Source organism: Maylandia zebra, linkage group LG4 (genome assembly GCF_041146795.1).
Source record: "Maylandia zebra isolate NMK-2024a linkage group LG4, Mzebra_GT3a, whole genome shotgun sequence".
Lineage (NCBI taxonomy): Eukaryota > Metazoa > Chordata > Actinopteri > Cichliformes > Cichlidae > Maylandia > Maylandia zebra.
This window is the reverse complement of record NC_135170.1, coordinates 22,269,400-22,295,469: the sequence shown is the minus strand read 5'-3', so window position 1 is coordinate 22,295,469 and position 26,070 is coordinate 22,269,400. Positions and strand designations below refer to the sequence as shown.

At 37.8% G+C, this 26,070-nt stretch overlaps 2 protein-coding genes and 1 long non-coding RNA gene across 3 annotated transcripts; all 3 read left to right on the top strand.

Annotated features, from left to right (window-relative positions):
- Nucleotides 1-513: 513 nt before the first annotated feature.
- On the top strand, nt 514-4,863 carry LOC143418516 (uncharacterized). The gene is made up of 5 exons (XR_013098505.1): nt 514-628; nt 3,119-3,183; nt 3,282-3,363; nt 4,540-4,652; nt 4,818-4,863. It is a non-coding gene; the product is annotated as an uncharacterized LOC143418516 (long non-coding RNA).
- Nucleotides 4,864-6,330: 1,467 nt separating this feature from the next.
- LOC143418268 (nuclear GTPase SLIP-GC-like) lies at nt 6,331-11,378 on the top strand. Its single transcript, XM_076882794.1, has 5 exons — nt 6,331-6,355; nt 6,533-6,613; nt 10,212-10,299; nt 10,820-11,036; nt 11,127-11,378. Exons 3-5 carry the CDS (start codon nt 10,244-10,246, stop codon nt 11,376-11,378), a joined length of 525 nt encoding a protein of 174 aa, XP_076738909.1. The 5' UTR covers nt 6,331-6,355; nt 6,533-6,613; nt 10,212-10,243.
- A 984-nt stretch (nt 11,379-12,362) lies between these two features.
- Nucleotides 12,363-16,500, top strand: LOC143418515 (nuclear GTPase SLIP-GC-like). Its single transcript, XM_076883590.1, has 12 exons — nt 12,363-12,560; nt 12,651-12,826; nt 13,440-13,533; nt 13,613-13,700; nt 13,851-13,972; nt 14,651-14,821; nt 14,905-15,059; nt 15,186-15,303; nt 15,438-15,546; nt 15,642-15,772; nt 16,038-16,119; nt 16,218-16,500. The coding sequence occupies exons 1-12, from the start codon at nt 12,549-12,551 to the stop codon at nt 16,286-16,288; spliced, it is 1,329 nt and encodes a 442-aa protein (XP_076739705.1). The 5' UTR covers nt 12,363-12,548; the 3' UTR covers nt 16,289-16,500.
- The last annotated feature ends 9,570 nt before the right edge of the window (nt 16,501-26,070 follow it).

The following is a 26,070-nucleotide window of genomic DNA, read 5'->3' as shown; positions in this document are numbered from 1 at the left end:
AGTGTTTTAATCAAAACAGAGAATCATCACATTCTCTGTTTTGGATTTTGCAAGTGTTTTGGATTTTGCAAGTGTTTTGGAGTTTGCAAGTGTTTTGGATTTTGCAAGTGGTTTGGAATTTGCAAGTGTTTTGGAGTTTGCAAGTGTTTTGGATTTTGCAAGTGTTTTGGATTTTGCAAGTGTTTTGGAGTTTGCATGTGTTTTGGCTTTTGCAAGTGTTTTGGATTTTGCAAGTGTTTTGGAATTTGCAAGTGTTTTGGATTTTGCAAGTGTTTTGGATTTTGCAAGTGTTTTGGATTTTGCAAGTGTTTTGGAGTTTGTACGTGTTTTGTCTCTAGGGGCCACCGTACTAGGCAACCTGAGCAGCACGACGAAGGCTAGACCGTCCCATTTCACAAGCCTCTCACTTCCGCACTTCTCGTACTTATAGTACGCACCGTACGTAGTACGCGTAGTGCACGTACTTCAAGCGTGCAGACCCTGAATTGGGACACAGCCGGAGTCTTAAAAATGTTGCTGCTCCCTCCGATTGAATTGGTTACATTTTGGTTGATTTGGTGATACTCGTGTTTTTGTAGAGAACACCTGCGGATTGTTTCCTCTGAAGTTTTCCTTCCATCGATTGCTGGTATGTTTTAATATTGTGCCGTATTTTACGTTTATTTTACATCGCAGTAAACAGGTGTATTTATAGGTCGTAGTTGCAGAGAATCGGGAGACGCCGTTTGATCGGTATGTAACTTTGATTTTTCACGGTCTTAGCATTATTTCTGTCTTTTACTGTAAATGCTAAATTTACCGTGCATTCACATGTCTGGCCCTGGGTGGGCGGCTGACAGCATTACAGTGGAGCCGCTACTGTTTCTCTGGCATACACTAAGAGAAGTGCAGGTGCTTTGCCTTTATGCTTTGTATTCTCCCTTCTTTCGTTCGGGAATTATTCAATTCGAGCAGTTTGTGTTTATAACAACTTCCCAGTACTGTTGTTTGTACTTGTTGTGTATGTACATTTGGTTTTTGAACGAACGTTTCATTTGTAAATTGATAATATACAGTCCTGATCAAAAGTTTATGACCACTAGAAAAATGGTTATAAAAAAAAGAAAAGAAAAATTATTTGCATGGTTGGATCTTAACAAGGTTAAAGTGGAGCTTCAACATGCAACAAAAAGAAATGGGAATGAGACAAAACAGTTTTTGAGCATGCGATGTATTGAAAACAACAGGCTGATCAAAAGTTTCCGACCACATGCCTTTATAAGGCCAAATCTGTGCAAAAATGTGGATTCATTGTCATTTTTTGATAAGTAACTTTTGAGGTCCGCCGTCATTTTGGTGTGTTCGTGTTACATCATTCCCTTTTACTCGCACTGCCACACACGCAAAAAAAAACCCAAACAAACAAACAAAAAAAAAACCCACACACAAAAAACCCCCACACAAGAACATTGTATGTGTGCCTTGCTGTTCAACAGGTGCAGTAATTGGTGATTCCTTTTTGCTTTTCCGTTTGTGCTCTATCCTTTCATTATAATCTCCGATTATGACTGCAAAATCTGCATTATATAAACATTATTATTTTTATAGATAAATTAATAATTTGTTTCCTTTAACCAGGGGCTGAAGGAATTAAGTGGAAGTGAGTGGGTGCCTTAGTGGTGGTTTATGCACCCGTTGTTTGAGCTGCACCATAGTGTGTCTGCACCTGTATGTGCAAGTGAGCCATATGTGTGAGTTGGTGGCTTTTCTGGACTTGTCCTTGTCTGGCATCCCATTCACCTATAAGCCACAGCTCTGAATTGACAGTACATGTGCAATTGCAATTGCTCTTTTAATTTGATAAGTTTTAAGTGGATGTCAATAAATTGTTTATTTTACACTCAGGTCTGTTATAGACATGAATAAATAAACAGATAAATAGAGAATTTATAGATTGGTGTTATCTTGGAAATAGCAAGTCTGTTTGGTGCAGTATCGCATTCAGATTATGACTGCAAAATCTGCAAAACGGGACAAAAAACATGCATGAATTATGCTGTTTTTGCCTGCAAGGCAGTGAAGACAGGGATGGGGAACTCAAAGTTCTCAGGTTTTGAGTCTCAGGTTGAAGTAGCAGCTTTACTAATATTGACCTGTGACTATTTCATGGATTCAGTGCAGCTGCTGAATAGATTACCTTCAGTGTCATTAAAAACACTGATAATGTTACTTAGGAAAAAAACACATCATAGTTAATCAAGGCCTTTTTAATAAGGTTAAAGTTTTACCCAGTTATGAAACAGCAAAACTGATTTTATATTTGGTAAATGCATATATTCTTGTATCTTTTGGAAAGTTTTGTATTAGGCAAATTTGTAAATGCATTGTTCTTTAGTTTCAGTTTGTGTATATTATGAAAACAATCTTGCCATGCAGTTGCATCACTTATTCAATCAATCTTGCTTCCTGCAGCCTTTCTGACCTTGTAAATAACATAAACATAGATGAATAACATAAATACATAAATACTGAAGACATGGAACAAATGTCATTTGTAAAGCAATGGCTTTACAGAACTTTTTAAAACCTCCTTTTGGAAACTCTTTTTTTTTTCCTGTTTCATCAAAACTGTGTTGACATTTTGACAGAATAGTAAAGAATGAGTGTCCAAAGAGCACATTTGCTTGTCATACCTAACAGTTACTGTTTGTTTGTTTGTTTGTTTGTTTTTTCTTAATGTATTTGTTTTCCAAAGTTATTTCTTTTTACATTTTTCCTAGTGGGTTTTAAAAAATATATATTGTCACATTTAAACAAAACTAAATGTCAGTGTTCCTATATTCAGCTCCTTATTTTTACATGTCCACTAAAATCCTTGAGCCAAACATCCAGCCATTTCCATCACCTCAGCAATAATACTACCTCTTCCACCTTTTCGCACTTACCCTTACTCATCCCCTGACTAGCATCTGTTTATGATCAGATCTGGTTCCACTCACCTCCTTTTGTTCTACTTACCTTCTCTTGCTTTTTTTCTTTTTTTTTCTTTTTCTTTTTAACCTTAATCAACTTTTGTTTTTAAAACTTCTACTTATTGTTCGACTTCTCCTTTTTTGTTTTTGTTCCTGACTGTTCCCAGTCTATGCCTTCTGGCTGACTTCACCCTCTCTGAAAGAACCTTTTCTACCGCATCTTCAATAGCAGGTAAACTATTTGAACTTTTGCTCTAAATGTATTGTTTATATATCTGCCTATTCCTAGCCATTTTGTTGTTTGATTAGAAATTACAATTTATCTTTCAGTTTTTCTTTGTGGTCATGGATGATTTTGTGAGAAACAAACTGACTGAATGGGATCTACAAAAGTGGATGGATAAATTTGAAGGTAAGGTATTACTATGCATCACTGATGAGCACAGATTTTAAACAATATTGATGTGATGCAGTGTTTAACACGTCAGTTTGGCAAGCGAAAGGTCACTGGATTATTTCCAGCTGGAGATTTGGGTCTGTATCAGGAAGAGCATATCGTCTTTCTTCTACTGGGGCGACCGTGACTCAGGGGGTTGGGAAGTGCATCTGTAACCGGAAGGTCGCCGGTTTGATCCCCGGGCTCTCTGTCCTGGTCGTTGTGTCCTTGGGCACTTTACCCTACTGTCAGTCTGTCCCAGGGCAGCTGTGGCTACAACTGTAGCTTTCCTCCACCAGTGTGTGAATATGAGAGTGAGTGAATAGTGTCCTGGTTGTACATGCCCAGGAGGCATCCTTGTCAGATGCCCGAACCACAGAGCAGTGGCTCCTGGGTGACTTCTACCCTTTGGAGGAAGCCCATTTCCGCCACTTGTATCTGCGATCTTTCAGTCACTCACAGCTCATGACCATACGTGATGGTAGGGATGTAGATCGACTGGTTAATTGAGAGCTTTGCTTTTACACTCAGCTCTCTCTTCACCACGATGGAACAGAACAACGTCCACATCAATGCAGCCGCAGCACCAATCTGTCTTTTGATCTCCTGCTCCCTTCTCCCATAACTCATAAACAAGACCCGAGATATGTAATGTACTTAATGCTATGTGGACCAAGCTCATGCAACAGTTGTTTAAGGATCGAATGGCCCAAAACAATGGGTCAGACACCAAATACTCCAGAAACAACACCCACTGTGTGAAATCTATAATCCAGTTTTGAGATCCTTTCCCAAACGCCTTAACGCCCACTCACATCCTGGGCCTGTTGACCTCAAGAAATCACATGGGTGGGGCTTGGTTTCACAATAAGTTCACCTGAAACCTTGGCTGATTGTTACCTAAACACATTTTCACACGTTGGCTCGTGTGAATAGTAGTAGTAGAGGATCAACAGGGGGCTCTTGACCCCCTTGGGGGACACTCCCCTAGGACTTAAATCTGGGACTATCCACTATTTGGCCCTAGAACTGAAGAAGCTTCTTGGATGAGCGGTGAAACGTCTTCAAGCAACTTAAAGAAGTCCAGACACTTTTCTTTCTAAGCTCTTTAGACTACCATGACCTGGATTACTAAGATTTATTTAATTACAGATGAAGAAATTACAGAGGAAAGCTTTTATGAACTTAATGATGAACTCATTGATAAATTGATTCCAAAAGTTGGACCAGGATTAAAGTTCAAGAAGAGATTCAAGCAGTTAAAGGTAATTTTACTGTATGCAATTTAATATTTCTTATATTATTTTGTACATTGTAAGATTTGGTCTGATAAATCTCAATTTATGCAAATCTGTGTTAGAATTACATTGGTATCTGCAAATTACAGATTAAAACAAAACTATTTACCGGGCCTCTTTTGTTGTTGCTAGGAAAAACAAAGTGCAAATGAGGAAACAGTCAATTTATCTGCTAAAGTAAGTTAGATACAATTTTGCTATAACTGGCTAAGATCAATGATAGCAATTATGTATTTCAGTTATTTTGCACTCATTTTTTGTATTCACTATTAACAGGAGCAAAAAGATGCACCTGAATTAGATCGGGTAAGAATTATATATGTACACACACATTAGGGATGCACCGATACCGGTATCTGGTATCGGCCTCGATACCACATTTTCTAAAGTACTCGTACTCGTTAAAAGTCCCCCGATACCAGGGACCGATACCATGGTCTGAGACCTATCTATGTTGAGCGGCATGTAAGGGGTTAATAACAGGTGCCGAGTGCCCGCCCCCAGGCCCCGGCTGCAGTTCAGAGCGGGGAGAAGGCAAGGCGAGACATATCAGCCGTGTGGAACTATTTTAAAGTGAATGAAGACAACAAAACAAAGGCGGATTGCAAATTGTGCTCAGCGAAATTGTCCAGAGGAGGCTCAAAAGGTAGCGCATTTAACACAAGTAATTTAATCAAGCACCTAAAATCCCAACACGACAACGAGTACAAAGAGTTTACCCACGCTCATTTACCCATGCTTATTAGCACAGAGGAGCATAGCTGATGCTATAGCAGTGGGACCGAAAATAGTTGGGCATTTGAAACATTCCGCCTTAGCCTACTCCCGCCTCGAGGACATTCAGGGACAGCTCAACCAGCCAATAAAGAGACTGCAGCAGGACGTACAGACGCGCTGGAACAGCATTTATTACATGCTCCAGTCCCTCATTGAGCAAAAGCGAGTGCTGGGGTGTATGTGTTTGAGCATGAACTCCCTGACTATCTCACCGCTCACCAATGGGCTCTTATGGAGACGACTGTTGCCATCCTCACCCCCTTTGAGGAACTAACTAAAAAAGTGAGCAGCTACGACGCACTAGCCTCTGATGTCATGCCAGCTGTGACTGTGCTAGTGAGACTTCTAAACAGAGAAACAGACGAGGACCACGGCGTCAAGACAATGAAAGTAACCTTACTGGCAGCTGTCAAGAAGCGCTTCAGTGACGTCGAGAACAACCCACTGTACTTCATCTCCACCATATTTGACCCAAGGTAAAGTCTGTGTGCTATAGGTATTCAATGATAAACTACAGTACTAAATGTAAGATTATTTTACATCTGAAATATATATTTGTAACTAAAATACACGAATACATGAATATGTTGCATACAACATGCTTTTCATTTTAAATAAATGTTCTTAATTCCAAACCAGTCCCTTGTTTTTTTTTTTTGGTTTTTTTGTTAAATTATAGGACTAAAGCTGTTACCTGTAAATTTAAATCATGTTTTTATTAAGTACTCGGTATCGATATCGGCGAGTACTGAAATGCAAGTACTCGTACTCGTACTCGTTTTCCAAAAAAGTGGTATCGGTGCATCCCTAATACACACACACACATATATATATAATCTCATGCATTAATATGTACATTGATCCCCAGGTTTTGCCATCCACAAGTGGTGAAGGTAAGATGTATGCCATCTTATTTATTACAAGCAGTATTAAGCAGTATTTTCAAGACAACAGTCACTTGGACAGAATAATATCATTGAAATTAAATATTAAATTTGACTCCTGAGCAAATCCCAGATAACAAAGTTGTATATTTATCCTTTTCTTTAAATATTTTTCTATCCAATTAGGAAAGAGAAAGTTCGACCTACCGGACGAGTCCAGCAAATTGCAACCACCAGCTAAACGACAACGTAGCTCCCAACCATTGGGTATTTCTCTCTAAACATTGGCCATTAAACAAATCTGCCATTTTTTAATGTATTGGTTTATTGGTGTAAAAGTATGTTATTAAAATTTAATTTTGAAGAGGCAACAACATGAGTGCTACATATACCATAATTAAAGTTACCATATTGTGTGCCTGATACATTACATTCACACAGGCCCTCCCAGGCCCCCATACCTGGGAGGGCCTGAGATGCTCCCAGAGAGGGAAGACCCGACGGGACAAACATGCATTCCCACTCTCATGCACACATATACACATACTCTGCACTCACCCAATATGGAGGCAAACAGAAAAGGACACTGTACACACACCCACACTCCCCAAACATACTCTATATCCCAGGTCCAGGTACCCTGGCCCCCGAACTGGAGTTACTCTTGCTGAGACTGGCAGGAGCTGAACCACTCCCTGAAGTGGTAGCTTAGTGAGCTGTGATTGGCAGGGCTGGGTTTACTCATATTTCTCCTCTTCCAGCCTATGGGCTGGTTAATGGATCCTAAATGTCATTTGTATGAATGTAGATTAATGACAGTTGAAAGCTTCAGGCCGGAGGATCCTTTCAGTATCTTTGCTATTCTCAGGATTGCGCTCTAACACATAGAGCTCACATGGTGTTTCTGGGATCTGTTGTAGTCACCCTCCCAGTTTGGGCATTACTGCCCTGAGTGCTCTGATTACCATGGTGGGGACCACTCTGCTTTCACCCTTCACATCTTATAAAGTTCTTCTCTCAGCCCTTGGAATTTCTCAAGCTTCTCGTTTTACTTCTTCCTAATTCCATCATATCTTGATATAGTTACATCTATCACTACAGCCAGTCTTTTTGTGCTTGTCCACCACTACTATGTCCAGTTGGTCTTTGTTAATGCGTATCTGGAAGAATCTTTGCTCAGTCACTCTTAGCCACCCTGGTGGAAATATCCTATTTGAACTTGGGACTTCCTTGTTATACTCAGCAAAGATATTTCTGTATACTTTTCCAACAATTTTGTTCTGGCATTCCATGTTCCTCCTAGCATCTTGCAATTTGCTGTTATGTGGTGCATTGTTTCAGGGTGTCTCAACACAGCCTGCACCTGGAGTCTTGCCTGGTGTGGTTGTGTCCAGTTTCTACGGATCATATCCTTAGCACTTGTCCCTGTGCTGCTCTCATTAGTGTCTCTGTGCTATCTTTTCAGCCCATCTTCTTTCATGGATATCTGCTCCCTTAGGTATTCACTAAGTACGTGATCAATTGAGAGCATCTTCCCATTCGTTCTGCTTGGGTTTTTTGGGGTTTTTTTTTTTTACCTCCGGGCCGAGGCTTAAGGATCCTTTCAGTATCTTTGCTATTCCCAGGATTCACAACAAAGACCAAGGATCTTTGTTGGTTCATCCTGGATAGTGGTTTTGACAACTTCTTTGTGCTTAGTGTACAATGCCAGGGTGCTGGATTTGTCATTATACCCTTCATGTATGGTAAGAAGCATTCTTGTCTAGATTTCTGTTTGTCTTCTTTTGCCTCTATTGGTCCTTGAGGCCCCTGTGATGTTTATTGAGGCCAGTTTAGGGAGATTGCTGTGGTCTGCTCTTAGCTCCACTAGCCACTGAGCATTATTGTTATGTTGTCCTTCTTCCATTTGCTCTTCTAGCATTGCTCCATCTCCAGGCTTAGTGGGGCTGCTGTTCTCATATTCTTCCCGTGCCACTTAGCGTACACCTTGGAAGGTTTACTGAAGAGCATCTGCTTTCACCCTTCACATCTTCTAAAGTTCTTCTCTCAGCCCTTGGAATTTCTCAAGCTTCTCGTTTTACTTCTTCCTAATGACATCATATCTTGATATAGTTACATCTATCACTACAGCCAGTCTTTTTGCTCCATCTCCAGAATTGGTGGGGCTGCTGTTCTTATATTCTTCCAGTACTACTTAGCGTACACCTTGTATGGTTTACTGAAGAAGGACATCTGGCTTGTCCTCCTGGCCTCTATCTTTCTGGTGTACCTCTTCAGGTGGCTAGTGAAGGCTATGAGTCTTTGCTTCAGGCATGGGTAGCTTGCTGTACTTCTTAAGCATCCCTTTCTTCATCACACCTTTCTGGAGCTCTTATAATTGGCTAACTTCCATCCTTTCTGCCTTGATCTTGGCCTCTAGTCTCCTTTTTCATGGAGGATACTGCTTCTTGTGGCCTTTTTTTTTATCTTGTATCCAAGCATCCCAAAGATCACTGCTTCTGTGGTGTAGATCAACTGGTTGGTTTCAGTGATGGTCATAGTAAAGATTATCCATAATGCTGCATTCAGTTCTTCTAATAGACTGTCAGAGGATACATCTCATACTCTTGGTAATCAACCATGGAGGATCCAGGTTTCCAGCGTAGCCACAATATTTTCTTTAAGCTCAGCTGCTCTCGTACTCAATCCCTTCAATACACCAGTTGTTCTTGGAGCTCTGTGAGATCTGGTGATCATAAAATCCCCTCTGACCTGACGTGACCTGTCCCACCGTTGCCATAGCATTTGCGTTATACAGCATCAGTCCTGAGTTGTGTTAGCAGTTACTTCTCTTGGATGCTGGAACAATGAGATACTTGTTGTTTTACAATTAGTCTAGATGTTAGTCTAAACAGGTTTAATCAGATTGGTAAAGCTGTTGTTTGGTCAGCATATCTTAGTTGCACTGCAATGTAGCATAAAGCCACACTTTAAAGATTAGGTGTGGCATATCGTCAAAGTAGCCATTCATTTTACCGTAATCCTTGAATCTCTCCCAAATTATGTCCTTTCATCTATTTTCTTACCATGGTAATTTCACCTTTCTCCATTCCTTTTTCACTCTTTTGGGAACTGCTGTCCCTCATGTACTTCTCTATGGTGGATGCTAGCAACATCAGCCTCCTGTGAGTGTGAGGGCCTGTTACTTGTTGGTGTCGGTGTCAGTTACCTTGACATATTTTGTTGCATTTATTGTAAGTGGATTTTTTTTCTCTTTCTCTCTTAGCTTTTCAGATTCATCTTTTCACCACTTCTTCCAGATCTGACAGTAGCTGAACCAAAAAGTGGGGGGTTTTCAATGAGTCCATGAAGCAAGACTGATCGAATGTGAGAATTAGAGAGATTACTTTGTGTAAGGTTACTGAGACAACTGGGGTGGATGATATTCTCCTTTATTTTTCTCAGGGATCTGTATGTGGTGCGGCTGTTTTGGTTGATATGCTTCTACAATGTCACATGGAGGTGGGACAGTGCAGTTAGACTGACAGACCAAGGTGGTGGACTACCGCTGAAAGGTTTTTGCCAGTGTGGTGCTAGGCACAGTCCAGCTATGAAATAAACCTTTTGACTCAGGAATAAAAATACAGCCATCGTAATCATCACAAAACACTGTACCAGCACTGTATGCCGCCAAAGATATTCTAGGTTGCATGGGAGTTTTCCAAACCAATCTATATGTGTTTTTTGGGATTCACCAGGGTATTTGATCCTGTGAGAAAAGTCTTTTGCGTCAAATTCAGATTCGGACTCGGATTAACAGTAGAAGATGGATGGATCCATAGGTTTATAGCTCTTGCTAAATAGTTGTTTACTTCTTTGCTTACAGAAGCAATCGTGCTGTCTGATGTAAAAAACATAATGAAATTCGTCCATGCCAGACTACACGAAAAAGACAAGCTCAGTGCTTTCCTGAAGTGAGTATTACGTTTCCATATCCTTTGTTGTGTCTGTATAGCCATGTTAGAAAGCCATGTTTGTTTGTTTGCCAGCAAGTGATTCTAGAATCATAAATAATCATGGTAACATGGACATTCATTCCTTATTTAATTTGTAAGACTCAAGACCTTTTTACTATTACTTACTTTATTAGTTAGTTTAAAGTTGTATTGCTGACAGACAGGTTATAACAGAAAATGAATTATTCCAATGCTTTTAGTGTGGATCACAATTAGTCTCACTTGGATTCGATTTAAGTCTGCCAGACTTTTATTCTGTATAGTACAGCTACTTTTATTTGCTGTTTATGGTATCCATAAATTTGAGGTAAAAATTTAATTCTTCAGCTACTAAATTTCTATAATTTTTTCTGAGATAGCATCTAAAAGATTGAGTTCTTAGCAAAAACAAAAGCTATAGAAACGTGAAAAGCATTGTGATGATTATTTGTGTAGTCAGTTGGATCAGTTAACCCATATTTACAATCTTATTTAACAGGAAAAAAATTAGTGATTTGGAGACAGACAAGAGGGAGCTGGTTGGTGTCTTTGGTAAAACTGGGGCTGGAAAGAGTTCTCTGATAAATGCCATCATTGAAGAGAAGAACCTTTTGCCTTCTGGAAGTGTCAGTGCATGCACCTCAGTCATGATCAAAGTGGAGGCTAACATGCAAGGCTCTAACTATGAGGCAGACATTGAGTTCATCACACCAGAGGTAAATTAGTTTTAGCTGCAGAAATATAATTTCTTAGTATTCTGGGTTTAGGCCCTTTTAATAAAACTGAAAAGCATTTTTGTTTTTAAGGAGTGGAAAGATGAGTTGTGGTCATCTCATCAATTTCTTGGGGATAATGAAGACTGTGAAATGGATGTTGATAATGACTATCATGACATCAGTGAAAAGTTTTCAGCGCTCTATGGAGAAGAATGGAAAGGAAAGTCCTCTGAAGATCTCATGGATGGAAAATATTTCAGAGAAATTCCAGAATTTCTCCAAGGCAGGAGGAAGATTTTGACATGTGAATCAGTAAGACATCACCGCTCTATTACTTACTGACGCATTCTTGCAAGGGTGATGTATTCAGGATGGTATAATTTACATACAGCTTTGGTTTCAGTAATCCTCAACTGTGCAACTTAACTAGTGTGCCCAATATACATCACATGTATGAGACCATTGTCCACTAACTAAAAATCTGTTCTATTTTGTTATATTATCTGTCATTAGTTCATAGTTTCTTTTTAGCCCTGTGATGGACAGGCAACCCTGTCCAGGGTGTAACCCAATTTGCCATATGGCAACTGGAATAGGTCTGTGCCCCCTTGTGACCCTAGATTGAATAAGTCGAAGAGAATGAATGGATGGATCTATCAACTTTTTCTATTTGAAAAGTTGGTTCAAAATTCAAGTACAGCTGAAGTATGTGTGTTTTTTGAGTCATTTTAATAAAAGTTGTCACATTTCAGGATTTTACTGCTGTTAAATGTCACAACAGGTCAAATTTGATCTGACCAGTATCTAAGGGTTAAATTACACCAAAACAGTCCTACTCTGAACAAATGCAAATCTGTACTTGCAATGTGCATTGTTTAAGTTGAATTTAACTTTAGAGAAGAGGACAAGGTGCAAGAACCCAGACTTTAATAGTCTGATTCTGGGTTATGACTTTAAAATGTGCAACACAGTGAATGTGTGAAATAAATTAGGCCCACAATCCCATTTGTGCTCCCAATGTGATGCACTGATCTGGTATTAAAACCAGAGATTCTTACAAGGCTGCTGTTTGGGGTCTTCCTAACATCAAAGCTGGTTGGGTTTGTAAGGAGTTCACATTTGCTTTAAAAACAGGAACAACATGCAAGTAAGTAAATATCTTAAAAATAAATGAAATATTTATTTTTCTTCTGTGTGCACTGTTTTTTTAAAAAAATGTGCTTTTCTGTCATATTTTCTGCTGCTCTAATGGTTTAACTTGTAAAACACTTGTAGTGCTTAGAGTAATGATGTCTTACTTTTTTAAAATTATTGCAGGCTAAAGAACTCTCTGCAAGATGTGTCAAATACACAAGAAGTGACTCTAAACAGGGAAATGATAAAGATGTAAAGAAGTGGTACTGGCCTCTAGTGAAATGTGTGACTGTCAGGGTGCCAAACAATGATTTTCTCCAGCATGTCACACTTGTGGACCTTCCTGGAAATGGTGACCGTAACAAGAGTCGAGATAAAATGTGGAAACAAGTAATTTATTCACATATTCACTACTGTCTATTTTTAAATATGAAGTTTTGATAATAAGTTACTTACAGTTGAATTATAATATTCTTTCAGATTGTTGAAAATTGTTCTACTGTGTGGATTGTAACTGAGATTAATAGAGTAATCGCAGAAAAAGAAGCCTGGGAGATCCTGGAAAGTGCCAGCAGCTATATTGGAAATGGTGGCGAGTGTCGACAAATCCTATTTATCTGCACTAAGTCAGATCACATTGAAGATTCAGATGACCAGTAAGTATGACACAAAATGTGTATAGCTGTACACCCAATTCTGGAAAAGCTTTAGGTGTCAGACAGATGCGTCACAACAGGCTCTAGAATACTTCGGTATACCATAGAAGTTCAAGGTCAACTTAATAACTTCAAGCTACCAGTGACCAGTTCCAGTGGCTGTAAAATGAGCCCCAGTTTGCAATCCTCATGGTGCCACCTTCTTTCCAGAGAAGTGAGGTTTTCCCCTTATAACTCTTCAAACAAGCCATACTTGTTTAGTCTTTGTTCTAACCATATCATTGTGAACTTTGACATTTAGAATGCTAACTGAAGCCTGTAGAGCTTGACATGTAGCTCTTGATTGTTTTTTGTATTTCCCTGAATTTCACTGAGAATTTCAGTCTGACCTTCAGGTGAATTTTCTTAGATGGCCACTTATAGGATTGTCTCAACAACAACGTCTGCTTTTAAAGCGGTGCTCACTCGTTAATTAATTAATCAAGTACATTTTATCAGCAGTACCTAGCTGTTACGTACCCAGTAAGGGTGCACTTATTGCTTACTTAGAAAGGGTCTAGTTAGAGACTCCCCCTTACTGTCCAACTATATGTGCAAATATCTTTTCTTCTAGTTCAGCAGCTCAACGCCGGGACCTTATAGTTAAAAGAAACATGCAAGTCAAAGATGAAGTGAGGAAAGAATTCAGCAGGCTACACAAAATTAAGGTGAGCAAGCTGAAGAAAACTAACACAACAACTCTTTTTAATGTTAAGATTGTGTTCAAATGAAATCCATTTTCCCCAGAAACACTTCACTGTTGACCATTTCAAGGTCTTCACAGTGAGCTCCAAAGAGTTTCTAAAAAAGAAACGCTTAAATGCAGATGAAACTGGTAGGTAAAGTCTCCTTAAATGACAATATTATAGCTAAGAAATTTTTTTTTTTTTTTGCATTTTTTAACTGAAGCAAGAGTGAACGATTGGATTTAAATCAAAGTATGCACAGTCATGTAAAATTTCAGCATTCAAATTCCTTTTAACAGAAATACCCAAACTTCAGCAATTTTTGCAAGATCTCAATGACTGTCACTCAGAGACATTCAACTTTGTGTCTGGAGCTTATGGGATTCTGTCTTTGATTCAAGGGGCCAACTGCAGAGGAGTGGTAAGTGGTAATAAATACTCAGATTTGTGATTAATATGTTTTTAAAGCTGTGTTTATTGAAAGTAAGTTTAGTAAAGTGTGTTCAGTTTCACTGGAAAATGACAAGGTGCACATGAAATGTGAATCTTAAAGACTTTTAGGAAAGCGCAACAGCAAAGTAAAAATACAACATTTTATAAAGCAGAATAAAACACAATTTTCAACTGCTTGAGAAAATAAAAGAAATTTACTCAGAAGGGAATTTTTAATCAAAGAATATTGGTATGATGTATGTTTTTAAACAGTTTCATTAAATCCTGAAAGCATGTTGTAAGTGAGGAGAGGGCCAGTAGAACAGTTCTTGCTATTGTGTTAGATGTTCTTACATTCTTAGACATGAATAAGAAAGTGCCAGGATAGCACTTCTCTAAGATAAGTTGCAGGTTGTGAATAATCCAATATTGGAAGTTGCATTGAGCGAGTAGTTGATGAATTAGTAATTTTGAATCTCAAAGTTCTGTCCAAACAAACCAAAAAATATTGCCCATACCTATTCCTTAATCTGAAATGCTGCTTTTTTTTCTTTTTCTTTTTTTCGCTTGTATTTTTACTTTTGACTCGTTTGTGAAGCTCTTTTTAAAATTGATATAGTTTGATAAAAATTGTAACATGTTCTTTTTTTTTTTTTATTTATTTTAGGCTAGTAAAAAACATGTGTGTGGAGAACTTGAGAGAACAATGAGCCAACAACTTACGCAAGTCGCAAAAGCAATGACAGAGGCCTATAGGACTTTTGAGAGATGCCTTAGCAAGGGAGTTGAAAGCTCCATCTGTTCATATGGACAAAAACTGAAGACCTTCTTGTATTATGTATGTATAAGCTAGTTCCATCAACACAAGGAACTTTGCATTTTATATGATTATGTGTTAAAATGTTCTCTACTTTGTTTCAGAGAAAGAAGGGTAGTGCTTTTCACGGGACACTAAAGCGTGTTGTTCAGAGTGGTGGCATCTACAAACAAAAAAAAGGGAAGCAAATAAACATTAACATGATGTTAGCTTCATACTTGATGGACAGCATTGATGAAGATTTCAGAAAGACCTTCCCGTAAGGATACACATTATATACCACACCTTTTAACAAATAAAAACATGAAATGGATATGTAAAAGTCAGTTTTAAAATAAAAAATTCTACTTCTGTCTGTTAAAAGCATCCTGTTTAAATGTTTCAGAAATGAAGTTAAATGCAGCGCATTTAATGGTGTAATTGAAACATTTTCACTTAACACCGATTTTTTGAATAAATACCACAAAGATGTTGAACTGCAGCTGAGATTTCTCAAGACAGAGGTAAAAGATTAAACTTCCCAATATTAGTGAAAACAGAAAAATAATGATTCATATATATATATATATATATATATATATATATATATATATATATATTTTTTTTTTTTTTTTTTTTTTTTTTTTTTTTTTCTAAGGAGGAAAAAATCAAGGCAAAACTCAATAAAATCATCCGGACGCAGAAGAAAGATGTCTACAACAGTGTGACACAGAAAATTAAAGAAATTATGGAAGAAAGCTACATCAGTAATAAAGAGATTTATAAGTTGCCGCTACGATACATTTCTTTTTATCATGATTCTGCATCAAAAGTCTGACAGATGTTTTATGTCTTACTCTAGAGGCCGCAGCATTCAGAGGACCAGGCACACTGAACAACATGAGGGAGACTATTGAGAGACATGTGCACTCAAATAAGAACATGTTTGAGCGGGCAAAAAATACCATGTTGGAGAAGCTGAATGCCTTGATGGTTTGTTATATTTTATATTTAAACATATTTATATTTGAACACAATTTAAACCATACTGTTGCACATCAATTTTCCTTTGTCCAATATTCACACCTGCCTTTTTTTACACAATGCCTTTTTCTGTTTGAGTGGATATTATAAGAAAAGTGTTTCCTTGAGTACTTTCCTCAGTCCTAGCAACCTCCAACGCATCTTAAGTTGTGTTTTTTAAATGTATTTCTCACTGATTCTTTGATAAGTGATTAAAAGTTTGGTACTATCTTAGCAATACATCCTAGAGACGCTGCAGAAAACGATGATGGAATCAATTGAACTCTCACTTAAGACTGATAACTGCTCACTTCCAGGTAAACATTTCTAAAGACAATAAATACAACTTCAACTTCACCAAAACCTGAATATCTTATTTTTAATATTTTTGACCTTTTTTGTTTGCTTGTTTTAGATTTTTCAACAGAGCTTTCAATGGTGAAGGAAAATTATGACAAACTTAAAAATAGCGCAGTCGTCAGATGAAGAAATGTCACTAACTGAGGGAATATCAAAAGGCCATATTTTGACTAGGAACTGATTCCACAATGTTACTAATGAGATTCTCAATTTCAATATTGTATTTGTTTTTTAAACATACAAATTTCAATACATATTTTAAGCAAATATGATTTCCATTCATGTTCCATGTTATGTTAAGATTTTTAAGTATCTTTTCTATAGTTTTGAATTTTTTCAAGCACATGTTTTGTTTTCAATTTTATATTTAAGTGTTTTTTACTATTATTGTTATTATTGTACCAACGACAGTTTCTTTTCAAAATGTGTCCTACATTCATTCTACTTAAACACACTTAATGCAGTTCTGAAATCATGTCTTTGGTAACATCATTACCAAAGACATTATATTGTTGTGTTGATGTATTTTCTTTTTAATCTTGCAGCTTTTTGCAATTTTTTTTTACTTTTGTCGGTAATAAGCAGAGATTTGTAGAGACTGTTTTCAAAAGTGTGTGAAAGAGTGAGGCAAGTTGGTTACTGTCAGTGGTAGCAGTGAAATTGTCCTTCAGTTAAAAGCAAATAAAAATGTATGTTCTCAGAAGAAGTTTAGTTAAAACAAATAAAAGCATGTAACCACAGAGAAGATGCAGTGATGTGGTGGAGGACATGCAGAGGGTGTGACTGAAGAGAATCCCAAGAATAGAGTAAAATGAGGCAGATCTGCTGTGGCGATCCCTAAACAGAAGCAGCTGAAAGAAGACGATAGTTTCACATGTATCTTCCTTTTCAACAATTGCTCTTTATTTATCTATGTTGTTGCAATTCTCTTACAAAAGTCAGTAAGGTTTTAGAGTAAGTGTCCAAGTAGAACAGTTATAACAGTTTTGGCAAGTTTCTTTTAATATTTTTTATTCATTGGTCACAGAGCTGAGACATACTCCACAATAATGGTCTTGAATTAAAAGTTTTTAAGGACAAATATTTGCTTATTGTACGATGATGGTTCATATCAATGACCACATGAGAAATGTTGCAAAATAGAAGAAACTGTTAAACTATGACGAAAATTACATCATTCAGCTATTTGCAACTTTTTTTTTTGTTTTATTTAGTTCAATCTGCTCTAAATCTAAAGGTGTGCATGTATTTGATATTGTATACTGTTCGATAAAACATTAGTAAAGGTGCAAATTGTGAGAGGGTAACTTTTGTTGCCAACCTTCTTTTTGTGTTATTCTTCCAGAAAAGGTTAGTTTTACATGAAGAAATTTTTTTTAAATCAAGATATACCACAACTTCACTTCAGAAATAAGGGCCGAGAGATTTCAAAACAGAACTGATCCAGGCCTTTTAGTGTTTTGGGTGTGGACTGTTTTCCCTGCTTCGTTTGTGTCATGGTCCTGGGTCGTTGACCCAGCATTTTGTTTTGTGATTATTTCCCTCTGTCTAGTTATTCTGTGTCCTCCCCCCTTGTGTCCGGTTCGGGTTCTAGATTTCCTGTTTTGTTCTGAAAGTCTGTGTCTGTTGTCATTGTGTTCAGCTTGTGTCCTCCAGTCATCATGTGTATTCAGATCAGCTGTTCTTCCCTCCTGTGTGCGATTACCTGATTACCTTGTGTGTGTATATTTAGTGGGTGTCGGTCTGTGTTTGTTGTCGGCTCGTCTGCGTTCATCCATGTATCACTGCGTTAATCTACATTCATCTGCGTTCTATGGTGTTCCTGTCTCTGCGTCTCTCTGCCCCGCACCCCTTTGTATGGTCCCAGGTTTGTCACTTAGTTTCTCCCAGTTTAGGTTTCCGTTTGTAATTACTCGTGCTTCATTGCCTGTTTTTGCCACTACCACCCTGTAAATAAAACGTCATTCGTATCATCAGTTTGCTGCATTTTGGGTCCTCCTTTTCCTCCACACCACACGGCTCCCTCCCCCAGCCGTGACAGTTTGATTCTTGTGCTTGTTTTCATGTCTGAAGAGGAGGACAGAAGCAGAGGTTAATTATGTGTACGAGAAACAATTTGCTTAATGCAAATTTTCCTGTACCTCTGGGAAGTTTTGCATTAAGTAGATTTGTGTATGAGAACAAAATGTAAATGGAAAAGTGGCAGGATTTGATCTTTAGTTCAGTTTCATTTTCTTTTAATCAGAAACTGAAAGTCACTCAGTCTTGTTGTCATTTCATTAAGAACATGACACCTTTTTGCCCCCAGCAGATTTTCTTATCTATGGCGTTATTTTTGTGCCACTGTTCTGAGCGTAGTAAAAAAAATTTGCAGGCACAAGTGTTGCATTTTGAGGAGAAATTTATTTTGAGCAAAGAAAAGCTAATTTTGAGTGAACAAAATTCACTGTTGCGTGCAAAAAAATTATTTTGGTGTTTGCTATTATCCACACACACACACACACACACACACACACACACACACACACACACACACACACACACACACACACACAATAGCAGCCCCTTCTGCTCAGTTTTTGCATTTACGCTTGCTCGCAATGTGTTGCTCGTGTTCTCAACATTTCTGCCAGTGTGCATTCAACTCTTTCTTTACACTGTTATATTTGTGCCAGAAAACCAGCCAATCTCAAACTTGGATGCAAAAAAATCTGATTGGCTGTTTTGGTCTCCAATCAGCTCGAAATGACGAGATGCAATATCCCAGAATGCATTTCCTCCAAAACTCAAATGAGGCAGTGGCAGAGGAACGCATAGTGGCGGAGTTTGAAATATTACTCTTTCTGGATCACAAAATAAACTTTTAAGATATTTTCAGGCAAGAATGTTGCAGTGTAAACTTCAAATATCTACTCGATTTATCAAGACATTATATATTTGCAAAAGTGCTTTTTCAGACCATCTCTGAATCGAGGAGGGGGCCTCTTCCGCCATCTTACAATGCTGTGATTGCAGCCATTCCCCAACTCTAAATATTAAATTAAATAACTGTTAAAGCCACAGATAACTTTTGATGATTATACTGCTGTAATAAAATCTGTTTCTTGGGAATAATTTTTATAAGCCGTCTTGACAATTTAGCAATTATTAAAGCTCACTGGTGGTTTCATTGTTTATTTTGCTTCCTGTTGGAGTCACACATCTGGATTTCCCAGCACAATGTGATGCAGTTTTTATATTATTTTGTTTTCTTGCTTCCTAATCTGTACTGATTCTAAAAGAATGCATGTAGTTGATATTGTATACTGTTTAATAAATCTTGAGTGAAAGCAAATATTTATTTTAGTCATAAGATGGAAACATATTTATTATAACCTAGATCTTTTTGCCCTAAAACCACCAAACAATTGCATTTCAGGACCAACATACAGTGGTGTTAGAACGTGTTTGCTCTCTTCCTAATTTCCTATTTTTGTGTTTGTCACACTTCAGTGTTTCAGATCAGCAAACAAATTAAAACATTAGAAAAAAATTATACAAGTAAACACAAAATGGACATACAAGAAAAAAAAACATATCATGTAGGGGGCAAATACTTTTTCACATCACTGTAGTTTGAAACACTCCACAAAAATTGCAGGTTACATTATACAGATTGTAAGTTAACTAACATCTTAGCCAGACTGCAAGATTTACATCTTGTTCTAATGTCTGGTTTTACAATACAATAAAACTAAAGATATTTGTGTAAATCTTTTATTATTATTTTTAATCTTTATTATATTTTATTTTTGATGTTTTACATAGTATCAGATTAGCCTCTCGTTTGACACAAAAACTTTTCTTATTTCAGTTGGAGTCCTTTTGTGGTTAAACATGATGTGTTACTGCATGGATGAGTAGATGAGGGAGCTAAGAACATTTGGAGAAACGTGCAAGTTGGGAAAAACTAATCTTCTCTTGACTCTTATCTTGTAAACCTTTCGGACAGGAATGGCCTCTCACTTTAGAGTAAATAAGGGGTTTCGGTTGTTCGCTGGTTTAACAATTATTAAAAATAGTTCTTCTGTCATCTATAAGGGAAACTTGATAACTACATCATCAATAAAAATAAACTCCAGTTTATCTGTAGTCTAAAACATCTCCAAAGATTACACAACAATTGTTATTTCAAATTATTTTTAAACCTTTCCTTCAAAACTATGATAACTGAGCTGCTCTTTGCGCAATTTCATTACACAATATCACTCCCATTGTCAACAGAAATAACAACAAGGAGCAAAAAATTAAAGAACAGCAGGATCACAGTGACAATACTGAATGACAGAGAACATTAGATAGAGATTATAGTTGCAATATCAGGCAATCAGATTGCCTGTGTTCAGCAAGTTGTTCAAGCTTAATTTTTCTTCTGAGTAAATATGGTGTGTTCTGTTTGCATGGGGTTGTTTGCTTTGGGTGTGTGCAGTGGATGGAACAGGACATTGGCTTTAATGCGGTTAGGAAAATGGTCATGGCAGACGTCATGTTCCCAAATCCTTTGTACTTTCTATTTCAGGGAAATAAAGGGTTATCCTTTAAAAAAAAATTAAACCACTGTGTGGCCACAGAGTCTGGTACTGCAGTGCGCATGTGTACATGTGACCTCTTTCAGTGATGTAAGGGACAGGCTTGCAGTCTCAAAGTCAGTTCATCACAAAGGTGATCTTGTTTCATAAATGTTTGTTGTTTGTTTGTTTCATAAATGCTTGGTTTTATACCCCTGTGACCATGTAAACTCATACAATGTGACATGACCAAAAGATATACAGCTTCTTGGCTAAAAGCCAGAAATGTCAATCTGCTTGTCATGGTCCTGATTGTTACCCAGTGTTTTGTGTTTAAGTTCTACTTCCTGATTATTAGTTACTCATGGTTTTGTTCTCTTGATGTTATTTGTTGTTCTGCCTTCTAGTTTAAGTCAGTGTCTTCCTTGTGTTCCATGTGTCATATTCCTTCAGTCTGTCTCTCAGTGTCAAGTCCGTGTCTTTGTGGATTGTCTTTTGTTTCCAGCTTTATTTTGATAGTCCCAGTCCTACATGCAGTGAGTCTAGTTTTGCTTCCCCTTCTCTCATTAGTTCTAATTTCTCCCAGGTGTGTTTCCATCCTGTCTCCAGTTCCCTGATTATTTACCAGTGTGTATTTAAGCCCTGTGTTTGCTCTGTGTGGTGTTGTACCCTCTCTTTGTGCTGTGGTTCTCTCGTCATGTTTTAAGCCTGTGTTGCCTTGTGTTTAGTTTTCAGTGCCAGTTTAGCTTGGATTGCTGTGATTCCTAAAATCAGACCAAGAGTAAAGTTTATAAAGAGAATATTACAGGTAATTTAAAAAAAAAACAAAACAGCCAAATCCTGGAATATAAAGCCATTAAAATTTGCCTAATATAAACATGTTTCACACACATGAAGCCATTCATAGATCACTCCTAAAAATTATTTTGCTTGGTTTGCTCCTCTGATGCTGTGACAAGGCCACTTCTCCAGAATTGCAAACCATTCAATGGAGAATTTGCTGGTGACTGGTGTTTACACCCTGGCACAGTGGTGTAACAAAGCTCTGTATCTGTGAGGTCACAGCGATGTGATGAAATGAAACAAACATCAAGATTAACAAATATGTTTGTTGAAAATGTAAGAGAGGCTGAAAAGAACACATCAAAGTACGGAGTAAAATAAGTATCCTTGCTTTCCAGACTTCCTTTGTTTGACATTGTGTTTCCTTGTGTGGATTTGTACCCTAATATTTGCACTCAGTTTTAGTTGGTGTGTGTGTCTTTGGTTAAATGCATGTAGGTACAACAACAGTCTTTACATGTTAAGGCCTGCATCAGCAATGAGCACATCTATATAGTCTTCATAGCTGCTGTTGATATCCCAGGATAGGGATACCATATCATTTGCACAGATAATAACTTGTTTGCACGCATAATAAATGGTGTTGGTGGTGGTTGTGCAAGAGGTCATTGGTTTTGAGGAAAATTAGGAGCGGGTATTCAACAGGGGCAGAGCATGGGGGTGGCTTACTGGGCTTAAGCCCGGGTTGTTTTGTCAGAAGCCCGGGGTCTTTTGGAGTGTAATTTTTTTCATAGTTAGATGTCTGGCTGACAACTGTATAAAACAAAAAGTACACACAATATTCGAAGCACATAGTGCACACTGTGGGAATTTACGACTGTGCGTGAATCCCCCCTGATATTGGTATGATCCGAGCTCAGGCACTAAGCGACTGAGCGAGAGGGCGGGGCAGCTGCTGCCAGCAGTGAGTGCGCTGTTGGAGAAACGGAGCCAGCCATACTAAGGAGAGCTTAAGTTTGACCAGGTACCAAAGCAAATCATTCGTACCGTACAAATAATGTAAATATGACGGTGCATCACGAAAGATTGATATCAAACTGATCACTTGACCCATATTACGTTACTTGGTCTTCAAGTGAATCAACAAATGGCGAAATGAAAAGCCGAACAACAACAATGCTGTTTCTTAGCTTACATGTGTGTTTATTTCATATTTTCAGTTGTTACCCTCCACGGCTAAATAAATCGGTTTCAGTAATGCACTGATATACAAGAATGGACATAAGGAGCTTCTTTCAAAGAAAAAACTCTGGTAGTATTTTATATATTATGCTTTGTATGTTGTTCAGTATATTTCTATGCAAAACAAGAGGAACTTCAATACACAGCAGTATATTCACAGTTTAAACCATCTATTTACATACACTTTATGGAAAACACAAGAACATTTTTTTACTGTACAACATCAATTTAGAGTAAACTTGTTTTGTTTTGGTTAAATAAATATTGAAATATCTTTTGAATTAGTTAAATGTCAGAATAAAGAGAGACAGAGCTGTCTATTTTTTATCACTTTCATCAAATTTAGGAGTACATATACACTAAGTTTATTGTTAATTAATAAGAAAACTCCAGACGATTCCATTCTGAGCTGAAGAAGCTTCTGATAGGTTAGTAGAGTCCATGTGAGTAAACTGGTGGCACACCTGTGGATGCATATAAGGCAAAACACAGAGCCTGTTTCTGTGACATGGGAAAATCAAGAGATGTCAACCACAACACCAGGAAAAGAACTGTGGAGCTCCATAAGTGTGGCTCAGTTTTGCATACAATTTGGTGCCATTTGCAATTAAGAAATACAGATAATTTCTCTCCTTACTCTTAAAGTTAACAAATATGTTTTTTATATTTATCAATCTAAAAAAATAAACATTTAGTCTGATTTGATGTTACAATTAAAAAAGTGTTTGTGTTTTGATCTGAAGAGTACATAAATATGTGGTTTCAACTGTATATTTGATGATTGTCAGCACAAAGAGGGAGAGAGAGGAACAGAGAGAGAGGAACAGAGAGAGAGGAACAGAGAGAGAGGAACAGAGAGGGAGATGGAGAATGAGGACAGAACAGAGATGAACAAGAGCAGGTGAGACACACATGTTAGTCAAATGGTTGTTTACCAAAAGTATCACCGTATCATAGGTCCTCATGTATCTCGTACCTAGTGTTTCTTTTTAGGTTTGCTATTTTTCAAATTCTACATTTATTAAGCTTGAACATTTATTAGGCTTGTTTGCACAACAAGGCTAAATAATTATATAAACTTTTCTCAATCTAAATAGTGGACTTTGGTAGAATTAAAAAAATAAGTGTAGTGCAGGTCTATAATGATTTTTAGTGCTGCTATCATCTAGTTCTGATTTTGGTTCTGTCTTGGTTAAATGGTAAATGGTAAATGGCCTGTATTTATATAGCGCTTTACTAGTCCCTAAGGACCCCAAAGCGCTTTACATATCCAGTCATCCACCCATTCACACACACATCCACACACAGGTGATGGCAAGCTACATTGTAGCCACAGCCACCCTGGGGCGCACTGACAGAGGCGAGGCTGCCGGACACTGGCGCCACCGGGCCCTCTGACCACCACCAGTTAAGTCCTTAGTCCTGATTTTTGAACTGTTGTAGTCCTGTTTTAATTCTGATCAGTTTTGGGTCTGGTTGAATTGGGGTTTACTCCTCGTGTCTTGATACAGCCCTGACCTTGTTCTGCCTTGCTGCTTAGTTAAAAAACTAGTTTAAGGTGTCCTGCATATGTGATATATATTTTCCCTATATGAAGTCATTCTTTTTTTGAACAAAATTCAAAACAGAGCCAATTAATCTTTCAGTCATTTCTCCCCCCCCCCCCAAAAAAAGAGAAAGAAATCCCACATGCATACTACCCTTCAGGGCTAAGCCCCGGGTGTTTCAAATGTCTGGCTCCGCCTCTGGTATTCAAGCTAGTGTGCAAATCACCTCTACCTGCTCCTGGATATCAACAGCAACTTTCTGCCTATGCAAATAAGAAACCAGTTTATTAAAAAAAAACAACTTCAGGGTCTGCAACTTGGCTTCACTCTCTGGTATCTGCATTACTTTCAACACCTTCAGTAACATATCTAACTCCACACATCTAAACTCAGGTTGCTAGAATGATTTTTTTTCTATTTCTTCTAATCAACATGAATCAACAGATTTATCTGAGTAATGACACAGTGTTTAAGATCTGCTGTTCTGTTGCGTAACACAAAATATGTCACCATGTGATCTGTGTCAGTGGTGGGAGGGGACTATTCATACAAAGTGCAAAATACACAGAAGAAACAGACTTCAGTTCAGTAGAAGAGACCACATGTAAGTAGATACTGAATCAGTCTATTATATTTGTCATTGTCCTGGGTCTTAGTCCCAGCATTTTTTGTTGTTGTTATGGACTCATGGTTCTTTTTCTTCAATCTCAGGAATAATTTCACTTGATACTTTGCATTTTGCCCAGAGTTCAGTATTTCATAGGGGTTCTGAGGTTTGTTATCTATATTTATAGTCTCCGGTGTCTTGTTTAATTTTGTTGGTTCTCTTTTGTTTCCTAGTCTTGTTTATGTGTTTTGTCCTTAGTGTCTCTTTTGCTAAGCCTATCGTGTCTCTGTAGTTTGCCTTCTGTGTGTGTGAAGCGCATGTATTTTAGTCCAGGTAAATCTCAGACATTTCCTGTCTTATTTTGGTGACATTTTGTCTCTTGTAGTATGTCTGTGAATGTTCTCAGTCATCCAGGTCAGGCTTGTCTAAGAAGTTTGGAAAGAAAAGCATCTGGACTTCTTTAAATTGCTTGAAGACGTTTCACCTCTCATCCGAGAAGCTTCTTCAGTTCCTGGGTCAAATGGTGGAGAGTCCCAGATTTAAACCCTATTGGAGTGTCCCCTAAGATGGACATGGACCCCCTATTGATCCTCTACCTAATCACATGAGCCAAGGTGTGAAAACAGGTGTTGGTCACAATCAGCCAAGGTTTGGGGTGAGCTCATTGTGAAACCAAGCCCCACCCTACCATGTGATTTCCTGAGGTCAGAAGGCCCTATGATGTGTGTGGGTGTTGAGGTGTCTGGGAAGGGATCTCAAAACTGGATTATACAGGGAGTGCAGAATTATTAGGCAAGTTGTATTTTTGAGGAATAATTTTATTATTGAACAACAACCATGTTCTCAATGAACCCAAAAAACTCATTAATATCAAAGCTGAATGTTTTGGAAGTAGTTTTTAGTTTGTTTTTAGTTTTAGCTATTTTAGGGGGATATCTGTGTGTGCAGGTGACTATTACTGTGCATAATTATTAGGCAACTTAACAAAAAACAAATATATACCCATTTCAATTATTTATTTTTACCAGTGACACCAATATAACATCTCCACATTCACAAATATACATTTCTGACATTCAAAAACAAAACAAAAACAAATCAGCGACCAATATAGCCACCTTTCTTTGCAAGGACACTCAAAAGCCTGCCATCCATGGATTCTGTCAGTGTTTTGATCTGTTC

Bases quoted from the DNA above. Each gene is read 5' to 3' on its own strand.
- LOC143418268 (XM_076882794.1), top strand. From the start codon at position 10,244: ATGAAATTCGTCCATGCCAGACTACACGAAAAAGACAAGCTCAGTGCT. The intron at 10,300-10,819 runs GTGAGTATTACG...CTTATTTAACAG, and splicing joins AAGCTCAGTGCTTTCCTGAA to GAAAAAAATTAGTGATTTGG. The intron at 11,037-11,126 runs GTAAATTAGTTT...TTTGTTTTTAAG, and splicing joins TTGAGTTCATCACACCAGAG to GAGTGGAAAGATGAGTTGTG.
- LOC143418515 (XM_076883590.1), top strand. The intron at 15,304-15,437 runs GTAAAAGATTAA...TTTTTTTCTAAG, and splicing joins TGAGATTTCTCAAGACAGAG to GAGGAAAAAATCAAGGCAAA. The intron at 15,773-16,037 runs GTTTGTTATATT...GTACTATCTTAG, and splicing joins AGAAGCTGAATGCCTTGATG to CAATACATCCTAGAGACGCT.